Here is a 13,068-nt window from a genome sequence, read left to right on the forward strand (position 1 = left end):
TTTCATTTCTATAAACAACTTATTTCAAGAGAGACTGCTTACAAACCGTTAAAGTAAAAAAAATTTAATGTTATATATTTAATCAAAGGATAGATAAGAAGATTGCATTAAATTCAATTTATTTACTATCTGAAAGTATTTGAACTTTTGTTGACTTTTTCTTGACAAGTTTATTTAGTTATGTTTATTTGTTGACTCAATGCGTAAAAGCTACGCAACTGATTGTCCATGTTTTCAATGCTTCAAAACTCAAAGTTTGTGCTTTTTATATTCTGTAAATTAAAAAATGTCTTACAATAGTTTTTATTTGATTAGTTTGTAGTTAGAAATTAGGAAAACGCCTATGAATACAGGTAAAACAAATAGTTGGCAAACAGAAAGAAAATTCCTCAAACCAATTTTAAGTTACCCCCATATTAGCACGCGCTTATGTACTTTAGACATAACTTTACTCCAATAATTAAGTTATAAAGATACATGGGGTTATTCAGAATTAATAATAAGAAATAATATTTTCTTTGTATATATCTTTCGTTTATATTTATTTTTATGTAGCTTTACATTAAGTTTCAGTCTAAGTTTAGTAAGTAATTAGTTATACTGGGAACAATCGGTAGATATAATAACATTGCTTTAACCGTATAAATGCTAGAACAAATGAATATGCATGAAGATACACATTATTAAACGAGCCGTTATTTCTTTTCATAAAAGGTGAAATAAATATTAGGATGCTGTAAATCTCTTTAAAAAATTTGTTGAATACCGACGGTGGCGTAGATAAGTATGGGGTGGAGTTTCAAAGTAAAAACTTTTACCTATAAATAAAATTGTTTTATACACACGCAGTTTTTGATCCAAGTAATCCACATATTTACTTTTTTGCATAATCTAAAAAAACATATTAACTGCAAACATACTTTAAAAAGTTACACCTTTGGCATTTTTCCATGAAATTTTATGAAACCGAAGTCATTGTTACTTGTATATTAACAATTTTTCAAAAATTTATTTTATATTTCCGTTTTATAACTTTTATATTTATTTGTTTTATAAAATTAAAGCTTTGATTAGAAATAAACGTCAGTTTAATATGTTGAATAACCAGAGCAAATCCTTTGATAACTGGAGATAACTATATTTAGCGTAGGACCGTTCTTTCAAATAAAGCTTAGTTAAAAAAAAACCAACAAAAAAACAACAAGTTTATTAAAAACTATTGCATGTATGGTCGCATGTGAATTATAAGTTCCTATTTACCTTATTTTATAATATAAGACTTTAGCAATTAAGGTTTAATTAACAATTAATAACAAAAACTTACTAATTTACAAGTCCTTCATCTATAATATAAGGAAAATTTTGATAAATAAGGGCGCCAATCAGGGTTGCTGTCTCAGGCGGCGTGACGCTCTTGGCGGCCCAGTATATATATATATATATATATATATATATATATATATATATATATATTATATATATATATATATATATATATATATATATATATATATATATTTATATATATATAGCGGAAGGTGGTACTAAATATAAATAGCGGAAAAACTATATATAGCGGTGATACTAAAGCATTAAAAATTCGAATTTTGAGTTTACAGTTTAATAAATTTATAATTTAATTATGGTTTTAAATATGTATAACTTTATGTATGGTTTTGTAATGGTATAAGTTCTAAAATCATAAGTATGATTTCATTCCCGTTGCAACGCCAAGCATAATATTATTTTTGGACAGGGAGACAAAAATCTTCTAAAATAATTTCAAAAAACAATTTGTCGAATTGTTTTGGTGTTTTTTACACAGGCGACCCTTAAACTAATATGATGCTTTGAACTCTATTAAATGAGTTTTATTATATAAAAATACCCCAAAAATAATTTTGCTAGAAAAAAGGTTTTGAAGTTTTATCAGCAATATTACAGTTTAATGAATGCGCTACTGGAGTTTACAAAGTTTTTGAAAGTTCAAAAACTCTTATAGGACATTTTATGAGAAAAAAACGAAAAAAAATAACGATGAAACTAGAAACATGAGAAGAACATTTTCTAAAGAAGAAATGCTACAAATAAACATCCTTTAAAAAAATAAAAGAACTGTTACTCATTCACAGAAAATGAATTAGAAATTCAACAAGCTTATTCTATTGGTGTTCGACATTTAACTGTCAAAGTTTATTAAATTTAAAATTTTTTTCAAGCTATTTGCAGATTTTTAATATACACGATAATACAAAATACAATACCTCTTGGTGTAATTACAAGGAAATTTTCAGGGTACATTCATTATTTTCATATCTAGGAGTTATACCACACTTAGGTTCTAATATGAATGAAGTGTATTGTATTTCTATTGTAATGAAAGTGTATTGTCCGACATGTCCACTACCTGAGAATCTGGTAAATTTACATCTACTACAACTTCAACGATTTTTGTAATGGTAAACTTTTGAAAGAAATCAATGACATTTGAGATATTACATTTTGCGTATGTTTCTTTTTTTGTGTTTTAATATTCCGATAACCGAGAAAAAAACATTTTTTGTTACAAAAAACAAGTGAAACTTTTTTAGAAATCTTTTTTTTAAAATCCTGTTTGTTTTGCAATACTTTTGATATTAATATTTTCTTAAATATATCAAAAATGTGAAAAGAAAACGCAGGGGAAGCCATATTGCTCTAAACGCATAGAAAGCCATGAACGCCATTTTAAAATTTTAATTGCAAATTTTTCTACTTAAAAACTCGTAAGATAATGAATATTTATGATGAAGTAAACATACTGGTAAAATGATTACTTTTTTATAGCTGATAGATTTGAAAAAAAAAAAAATTAAAACGAGGGTAAATAAATAAATGAATTCAGATGCAGTAATACTATGATCATTATCATTTGTTAATCATTTCATGACCTTTTTTAATAAGCGATTTCTTTTTTTAAACTTACGCTCTAAAATTTTAAAACAACTTGATCAAAATCAATGAGATATTTATTTGTAACTCTTCTGATCTTTACGATCTTCCGATATCTATGAATAATACAAACTTTAGCACAAAACCACCGAATTTTCTCATTACCTTCCCTAAGATGTGACAACTCCAGGTATCAAACTTTTGTTGTTGTATTTTACATTATGAATAAATATACAAAAAAATTATAACTTTCGAAGTTAATATTTCTTTATAATGCACAAATCGTTTGAAACAATTTTATAAACAGTTAAAAAGATTTAAATATAAATATAAAAAATCGTATGCAAAAAAAAAAAAAAAATTAAAACTATTGTTTTTGTTTCTGGTGAGATGGTGGTCAGTTCTTTTTAATAAAATTCAAGTAAATTTAACTTCAAATATCAATTATTTTTTACTTTTTCATTTTGTGTTATATAAATTTACAAAAAAAAGTGGGTCAAAGTATCTGATAAAAATATAATTCAATATCTTATGCATTTTCTTGTGCATTTTTTTGACACAATGCACAAATTGGAAATCGAAATTAATAAATAATATAAAATATTTGTTGTATATTATTTACACAAGTTATTCTTTCTTTTTGAATTTCACATTTGCGGCAATTAAATGTTTGGTTCAATGTAGCAAAATAATTTTATCAAATTTTCTCTAAATGTACATAAGCGCGAAATGGCTTTTCAAATTTTGTTTTACACAAAAACAAAATTTGAAAAGCCATTTTCGTCACATGTGCAATTCGGAATAATTGGTCCTAGTCGAATCCATTCCCCTTGACATTGAGATAATCCCAATGCTTTCCACCGAGTTTTAACACCAATGGATCCTTCTCCTCTACACCGACCATCATTCATAACACGCGATTGACATTCTGCACATACTGGAACGCTGCTTATAAAACTATCGGCCCATGTATTTTCACAAGAGGAGCGCTTGTAACTCATCTTATAGTGTACGCAATACGAATATCTAAATTAAAAGAATTAAAGTATATTTATTTAAAAATATCATACTAAGCTCATAGTTTAGAAAAAAATTTTAAGCTTTAAAGGTACACGATTACAACAAATTAATGTATATATAAAAAAAAAAATATATATATATATAAAATAAAAATACGTTGGTGATATTCGCTGTTTTTCAGTTAATTCACTTGATTTTTCAACTGGCAAAATATTTTCAAACATAAATTCTCCCAACGGTTGTCGGCGATACGTTGTCGGTAAAATCAATGCGCTTTCGTCTACAAAAAAAAGTTTACTTTTAACTAACCAAGAAAGGTTTTTAAGTAACCAACATAGTAACTAAATAACCAATAACTGGTATTCTGAGTATTCTGTTAATTCGATAGTAATAAATATAAAAATTAAAACAATAAAGAATTCAAAAAAAATTAGAATATTAAAAAAAAGTTCATAGTGTAGTCTAAAAAAAAAATAACTTTTCAAATATTTTTTAAATAAGGTTCAACACCGAATATTTAAACAAATTAGAATAATTTGTCATTCCAAATACATATAAATAAATTATTTAATAATTTATTAGTTTGCTAATATGTATTATTATTTTATTCTACACTTGAAATTTAAAAGTTGAAAATCTTTAATGAAGAAATCATCTAAATAATCAAAAAAAAAAAAAATTATAATTAGTAGCTTAATTTGCAAAAAAATAAAAATTTTATCAAAAAAAAGAAAATGGCATTTTTGAATTAAGTGTTTATAATCTGGAACTTAAATCAACTAATAATAGTTTTGATAAATTTAAATGAATATAAGTAATAAATAAACAACTGTTTTAAAAATACAAGATCTAGTTGGCAGAATAATATGATTGGTTCTTTTTACTGCGCCACGTCAGCACTCTAACCACTGCGCCACAGGTACAAAAGCACAAGTAAATAAAATGATTGAACTTTTATTTACTTCTAACCATTTAGAGCCAAACAAGCTTATAGTTTGAAAACTAATACAGTTAGATCATAAACATAACTTTGTTAAAAAAACATAGAGTAAAGCCGTAATTATAGTCAGTGACGGATTCCGGAGTGGGTAAAGGGTACGCATTATCTCCCCCCCCCCCCCACTAGATACTGAAACTCCTAAAATATCTCAGAAAAAAAAGACCTTATTTTTTACGAGACGCAAATGTGGTACAAAATACAAAAATATTTTAACATCCCCCTCCACCAAAAATTCCTTGATCCGTCACTGATTTTAGTTGTAACCTTTTGTTGAAAAAGCTTAATATGAACTTACAATTGTCTTTGCACACGTTGTTTGTGTTACAGCCTCGTGTTTGTAGGAGAATAGAACATGTTTTTCCTCCGTTAGATGGCATCTGGGTTATTTTGCGTCTTCTGTTCATTACCCCAGATCCACAAGAAGAGCTGCAGTTGCCCCAATCTCCCCACTCGCTTACCTCGCAATCAATAGCTCCTAAGAAGTGGAAAAAACACTATTTTTTTATGCTATTAAAGATAATAATAAAAACTCAGTTATTAAATTTTAAATGTTTGTTGCTATTAAAATTATTATTTTTTAAAAAAAATAATTTTATAAAAAACGCAATAATATTGATTAAGACTAACAATTTTTATTTAAATAAAAATAAATTGAAATCCATAAAAATAAAATTTAGTAAATATAATTCTAAGATAATATTTATTTATAGTAGTTGCAATTAAAAAAATAATTAAATAATAGTTTATAGCTTTTAATAAAGCATTATGCTTACCCTGACAGAGCTTTTGTATTTTATCGTAGTCTTGGCAACAGTCGTCTGTAAATTTACAGTGTGAATCGCAGTAACATATTGCATTTGTTCGTCCAGGTGTACGGTTATTCTCCATCTTTACAAAACATTGTGCATCTTTTCCAGTGCAACACATCATTTTTCCACCATATGGTCTTTGATCACACATACTTTGGCAAATAAAGATAAAACTTGCAAGAAATATAAGCAAACGTACAAGGTTTTGTAAGAACATTCTGAACCACAATCACTTCCTTCAATTCAGAGGATGCTTCTTTGTTATTTATTTTTTATCTTTCTTTTTTAATATAATAAACAAAACCTTTTTATTTATAATGTTTAAATAAAATATATAAATTAATAAATATTATAAAGTTAATATTTTATGTTTTTAAGTTTCAAAATTAAAACATTGAAAATATAAAATCTTAGAGTTTTATAAAATCTTATAATTTTCATTTAAGTTGATACTTTTATATTGACTTAAGTTTTTGAATAAAGAAATAAATATTATATAATATTTTTTCATATACATCTATATAGTATTATATTTAGTTTTCTAGACTTGAAATTTTTGGTCATCAATTTTTTTTTTTTTTTCTGCCTAATTTTATTTACATGTTCCTTTCATTATATTAATAATTTACAAAACATTTCCTTATTTAAATAAGAATGCATCATCTATCAGTTTATGACAAACAATAGCGGTAAGTATATAATCGATTTTAATTTTTTCCTGAAAAATTATAAACACGTTTTATTTTATAATCATAAATAGGCTTTATTTATTTGATTAGACAAGACATAAAATTTATTTGTTTGATTAGACAAGTCATGATTTACGGACTTAATGCCATGCAAATATTTTTCTATTAAGTACTTCGGAATTTTTATTAAAGCTTTAGTAAATATATCTGATAGCTGTTAAAATGTTATGCTAAAAATGCTTTATTTCAGTAGAAGAGTGTAGTCTTTAGTTTTGAAATAAGAAGTTACAAACTTTTCTTAAAAATCATCCAATTTCTTTTAGTTTTGTAAACTCAATCGATAATTTTTCAATGTTTTTTAAGCAAAAATAATGAACCAAACCATTATAAAAATCCACTAAAAATAAATGCATAAAATTTAATATAAGAAATAATTATCATTACTATAACATATTGATACTATTGAAAAGCCTCATAACACACGAATACGAATCGATACGTAACCGGAAACTTTAAGTCAAAAGAATTCCAAGCAAAACATTTTAACGTAATTTACGTAACTCTAAGAAAACAACAATTGGCTGTTAGTGCAAACTATTTCTCAAAAATAAACTCAAGCTGTGCCAAATACAACTTTTTTTTTTATAAAGATATTCTGCTAATACCAAATTATATATATATATATATATATATATATATATATATATATATATATATATATATATATATATATATACATATATATATATATATATATATATATATATATATATATATATATATATATATATATATATATATATATATATATATATATATGTGCCTCATTAAATATCCTTCATTAACTAAGTATATTAACAGAAACTTATAATTAATGTTTAGAACCAACAGAAATTGAATTAAAAAAAAAAGAATAAAACTTGCTGTCTAAAAAAATAATCATAGTTTATTTACAGTTTCCCATATAAATTCCAAATACTCTTCATGAACTGCGAGTGTCAATGAATACTTATTTTGCTTTTTTCAAATTCCATAGTCTTCTATAAAGAGTTTAGTTTTGAATATTTGCTTTCGTTGGTAAATATCTTTGGTTGATTTTGGTTGAACACTATGAATTTAAAACTGAAATATTTTCTTTAAAACGGTCTTCTTTCAAATTAAAAAAAAGAGAAAGTCTTTTTAAAAGTCGCATAACGGAAACAGTGTTTTTTTTTTAAACAGACGGTGCTTTGATTAACAGGCACTGGTTGAGCAAGAAAAACATGGACTACTGCTTTGTCATTCGTTTAGTGATGAATAATTGTTATTGGAATGAGCGTCATACAGTTTAAGGACATGACTATGTGTATTTGTAAGTGGGCTATTAGCGAAAACAACAAGAGTTTTTTTATTTATTTACTATTTAAGTAATATATTTTTATGTGTTCTGCAAAAACATCAAGTATGAAGTTTGAGACTACGTTGAATAATTTCGTATAAAAATCAACTTCAGTGTTTCCAATTAATCATGGAATAAATAATAAAAATGTAATTAAAATAAATGTAATTAAAATAAAAAAAAAGCATAACAACTAAGACAAAAATAATATTATTTAAAAATATATATATATATATATATATATGTATACATGTTTATTGTTATTGTCGTCATCATTTTCGTCATTACCGTTATCATTGTTATTTAAACATGATAAAAGATGTAAAAATTTTGTTTTTTGAAACTTATGTACTTGTCTTTATAAAAAGTCAAATTAAAATTAGTTTATTTTGTATAACATTTTTCTTTTTTAAATATTCAAAAGTAAACTTGGTGAACATTTGTAGTTTTATGCAAATATTTGCCATGAAAACATTTGTAAGACTTTGATAACATTGTACAACTTTGATATTCAGTTTTCTTTCGCATTACCTGGTTTTTAGTTGGGTAATATCATCTCCATGTACACTGTTTGTTTGAGAAATTTTAAAAAAGACTAGTTCCTAATTTTCTAGCTAGATTCGTAACTTTTGTTACCAATGGTATCTTTTGTGTATGCAGCCAATCTGTGACTGATTTACAATGTGTGATAAGACTAAAAAATTATTTAAAATTGTTTTTAAATTTATAGTTAAATAAAAGATAATAACTTTTCCCTTATTTATCAATATTTGTTATTGATATGGTGTTACTGAATGAATGAAATCACCCACTTCATTAAAAATTCTTTTAGGTACACTTCTTAGTCGAGTCACAAGATCTAAAGTGGATTCTACCATTTCGTGAAATAAAAAGCTTAACAAAGTTATGCAAGTTTATAAAAAATTATTTTCATTTTGGAACTACAGCCTATAAATTGGACAAAACATTGGTCGCTGTACGAAAATTCTGTTCTTTTTTTTTTTGAGTTTTAATTAGAGATTTTTATGTCTCTTGTGTGGTTTGTCTGATTATTGATATTAGTTTCGTTTACAAATAGTTGATCTAGAGTAACTTTCTTTAAAAAGTGGTTCGTTACAATTGATTTACCATTATTGATGTTTGGATTCGTTATATTATTGTATCAGACAGTCCATGGTAACCGCCCTTTTTGTTGTAGTTATTATTACTACTGTCATTGTTGTTGCTATAAATTTTTTGTATATAATACATACTACAAAAAAATTTATTATTTACATGAGTTTTTAGTTTTCCTTCAAGGAGTACCATCTCTTAGTTTTAATTCAAACCATTTTACCTTTTTCGAAACGTAAGAAAACTTTCTCGCTAAAAATCACACTAGCCATGTTTACAAAAAACATTTAGTATTTTAAAGTAATAAAATAAAATAATAAAAAAATAAAAATAAAATAAAATAACGGGTGGAAAAAAAACTGGAAATATAAGTATATATGTAGTTAGACCTGTAAATCGAGCCGAACGAGCCAAGCTTGCCAGGACTCGGCTTGGTTCGTTTACATATTAAGAGTGTTCAGGTACGGCTCGAGCTCGCTTCGAACATGAGATTCTTTGTTCGAGCTCGGCTCGTTAAGGATTAGTATTGTTTAGGCTCGGCTCGTTTTACATGTTGCTCGAGCTCGACTGGTTTAAAACTCGAAATAATTATTGTAACCTGTTAGTTTAAAGCTCGTTTAGTAAAAAAAATTGTTCGTTAAAGGCTCGTCTTAAATAATGCAAGTCCAAATCAACAAACAACATAAACAATCCTACAGTCTATTAAACATGCAAATAAACAACATAATGAAATAAGATCCCACAAATCTAATAGTTAAATCTAATAGTTCAATGCTCAAACTTAATGTTCAAAGTTCAAACATAATGTAAACTCTCACAAACATAATAATTCATATTAAATACTGCACTCTAATAGTTCAAATTACATTTTCACAAATATAAGTCTTGCTCTCATTGCATAGGATGAAACAAGATAAAAAGCCTTCCTCTAATTCTCTTGAAGTTAAACCTCAAAAGCGCGCTGAAAATCTGAAATTTTACAACAAACTTGCATGAGAATGAATCTAGATAATTAAATATAAAAAATAATTGGAATTTGAAAGGAGATATCATGCTACATAAAAACATAATTAGAACCTTAATTGTTTACCTTTTCATATAGTAGAATTAAGAACCGTTGGAATAATAACATTTGCACTTCACCAGTTCACTTTATCAGTTTCAGGCACCTCTTCAAAAGATTTCCAAACATCAGAAGTTTTTTTCCTCTTTCTTCTATTAACAGTACTACTTGTATTCTCATCTTCCACGTCAGTTAAATTGTTTATATTAATCAATTATTTAGTGTAATAAGAGTTATATGGGTCATATCTCATATGGTTACACTAACACTATATGTTTATTATATAATAATATATACAATATCACAATTTTATTTATTACATATATATTATTATAATATAAATATATATATATATATATATATATATATATATATATATATATATATATATATATATATATATATATATATATATATATATATATATATATATATATATATATATATATATATTCGAGCTTTACTCGAGCCTATATGAACGAGCCTATGATGTTCAAGCTCGGCTCGTTTAATAAACGAGCCTAATTTTTTGTTCAAGCCCGGCTCGTTTAGCATTCGAGCCGAACATGAACGAGCTCTTGTCGAGCCGATCACCGAGCCGTTCACGAACACGAGCCAGGATTTACAGCCCTATTTGTAGTTTCATTTCTACCCATTATTTTATTGTTTTGTTGAGATATATAATTTCTCACAATTAAAAATAAGTGAGTGCTTTTGGTCTTATAATTTAATTCAACATCAATTTTGAAAAAAAAATATAAATAATGAATAATTAAAAAAATATATAAAAATTGTGTTAAAACAATTGATTTTATCCTAAAATGCGGTTTGCAGTTCCAAAAAACACCAATTGACGTCATAAACACAATTTTATAAGTGATCTTTAAATCTTTTAATAAACAACACAATCATTTCTTTTTATCAATTAAAGTTCTTTTATTTTTTTAAACTTTTTATAATAATTCATATAAAACAAAAGTTTTCTTTATGCTTTTACAAAAATGTTACTAATAATAAATTAATGATTGCAAACTTTAAACAAGGTTTAAAATTATTTCATAAACTATAAGCATATTTTACATAAAATTCTATACATAAAAATTATACATGAGTACAATATATTAACACCATTGACATCTGTAGTTTTTTTTATCCGTATTTGTTAGCTGTTCAAATACGAAGGTTATACCTTCGTATTTTTAACAATTTCAAAAACTGATTTATTGAAGCTTTCCTACACGGATAAAACAAACTTAGTAAACCGTATTTATAAAAAAATGTAACTACCGGTATTTTGAGTACTTCAATAAAATTGTTGCTAAAATAGGGAAGATAAGCATGATTTATATTTTTAAAAAGTAATTGTTTTTTTAAATTGTTATTAATGTGTAAACTATACTAAGTTTGGAACTTGGTCACACTTTTGTAGTTTTCCGGTCCGCTTTTTAAATAACAAAGTAACCTTTGAATTCATCAAATCCCAACTTAACTACTGTTCAGTTAAATCTTCTTTTTTAGATGATATAAAAGAATTATATGATGTTTATAAACTGAATATGAAAACATTAATGCTGGTTAAAAAAAAGTAAAACTTAGAAACTCAGAGAATGTAATTCCTGAAGCTACTCTTTATATTTTGATAAAAGCAGTTTTATGTTGGAATGTAAAACTACAGCAAACAATTTTTAAAAATACACTTAAAGATTACATTCCTAAATGATATATATATATATATATATATATATATATATATATATATATATATATATATATATATATATATATATATATATATATATATATATATATATATATAGATGTATATATATATATATATATATATATATATATATATATATATATATATATATATATATATATATATATATATATATATATATATATATATATATTGCAACATGTCGGACCAACAAACATCACAGTATAAGTTTTAATGGCGCACATTGAACAAATCTGTCTTTGTAAGGAGTTTTCCCCCTGAACCCCGTAACGGTTGCATTAAGCAACCACAAATCTGTACACCAGTTACGTAAGATCTAGGGGTGTTATGTTTAATTTTATAACTTAAAAAAACTAACTAGTTTAATTAATTGAAAAAAAAAATCTAACCATTAATTTAAATTCAAAAACAATTGGTAAACTTTTATAAAAAGTATAACTGTTAAATTTTATCTTAACGGATGAAGTATATTTTTTTTGGTGTTTTAGTAAAGTAACTTTAGGTGTTTTTTTTAAAAAAAAAGTGTTTTTACAAGAAGCATTCCTTGTAAAAGTTTTCTTGTTAAACTTTAGTTTCCAATTTTGTAGATTCGACCACTCAGCCCGCAGTATTTTTAGCAAAAGTTGTAGGTATATTAAAAATAAGATTTTGTTATGTTATCCTTATGTTTGAACCTTGAAGTAAAGTTTTCTGAAAGTCAAATCAGAATATTTACATAAATTATATAGATGGACACCATACCTATAATATGTATACCAAAAAACTTTTTTTTTTTATATTTCATAAAGCACTTTTTTTCAATAAATAGGCATTTTTTATGAAAAAACACCCGGAAACACATATGTAGGTAATAAAGTTAACTTTCTTTAATACCTTATAAACATTTAAATAGAATAATCAAATCATATACTATAGTATATGTTTTGATTATTCTATACTATTATAATAGCACTCTTTTTTCACATTTTGAAAAATTGCTCTCGAAGTTTTGACTATGAGTAAATAGTTTAAGAATATCTTGCCGGTTTAAATTATATTGACACTAAGAAAATTTAAATACATTTCCATAGAGTTTTAGTATTATACCTTTATTTAATATAGCTTTATTAAATGTTGTTTAACAACTTTTACATATAATTATAAGTAAATAATGTCTATAAAATATGGTTGATAAGAAGTTTATATTATATTTTAAATTTCACACTTTAAGTTTAAATTAACTTTCAATGGTTAGAAAAATTCGACTAAAATATATATACAATCATGAAGAATCAGTTATCATAAGAATCATTATTTTTTCTCTTTCTGAGCTCATCAATAATGT

The 13,068-nt window shown here is 25.0% G+C and overlaps 1 protein-coding gene across 1 annotated transcript; it reads right to left on the reverse strand.

Annotated features, from left to right (window-relative positions):
• Window positions 1-3,490: 3,490 nt before the first annotated feature.
• On the reverse strand, window positions 3,491-6,063 carry LOC105843796 (somatomedin-B and thrombospondin type-1 domain-containing protein). Its single transcript, XM_065807723.1, has 4 exons — window positions 5,725-6,063; window positions 5,247-5,426; window positions 4,108-4,231; window positions 3,491-3,957 (listed from the first exon to the last, which is right to left on the reverse strand). The coding sequence occupies exons 1-4, from the start codon at window positions 5,975-5,977 to the stop codon at window positions 3,681-3,683; spliced, it is 834 nt and encodes a 277-aa protein (XP_065663795.1). The 5' UTR covers window positions 5,978-6,063; the 3' UTR covers window positions 3,491-3,680.
• Between the last annotated feature and the right edge of the window lie 7,005 nt (window positions 6,064-13,068).

Source organism: Hydra vulgaris, chromosome 10, assembly GCF_038396675.1.
Source record: "Hydra vulgaris chromosome 10, alternate assembly HydraT2T_AEP".
Taxonomy (NCBI): Eukaryota; Metazoa; Cnidaria; class Hydrozoa; order Anthoathecata; family Hydridae; genus Hydra; species Hydra vulgaris.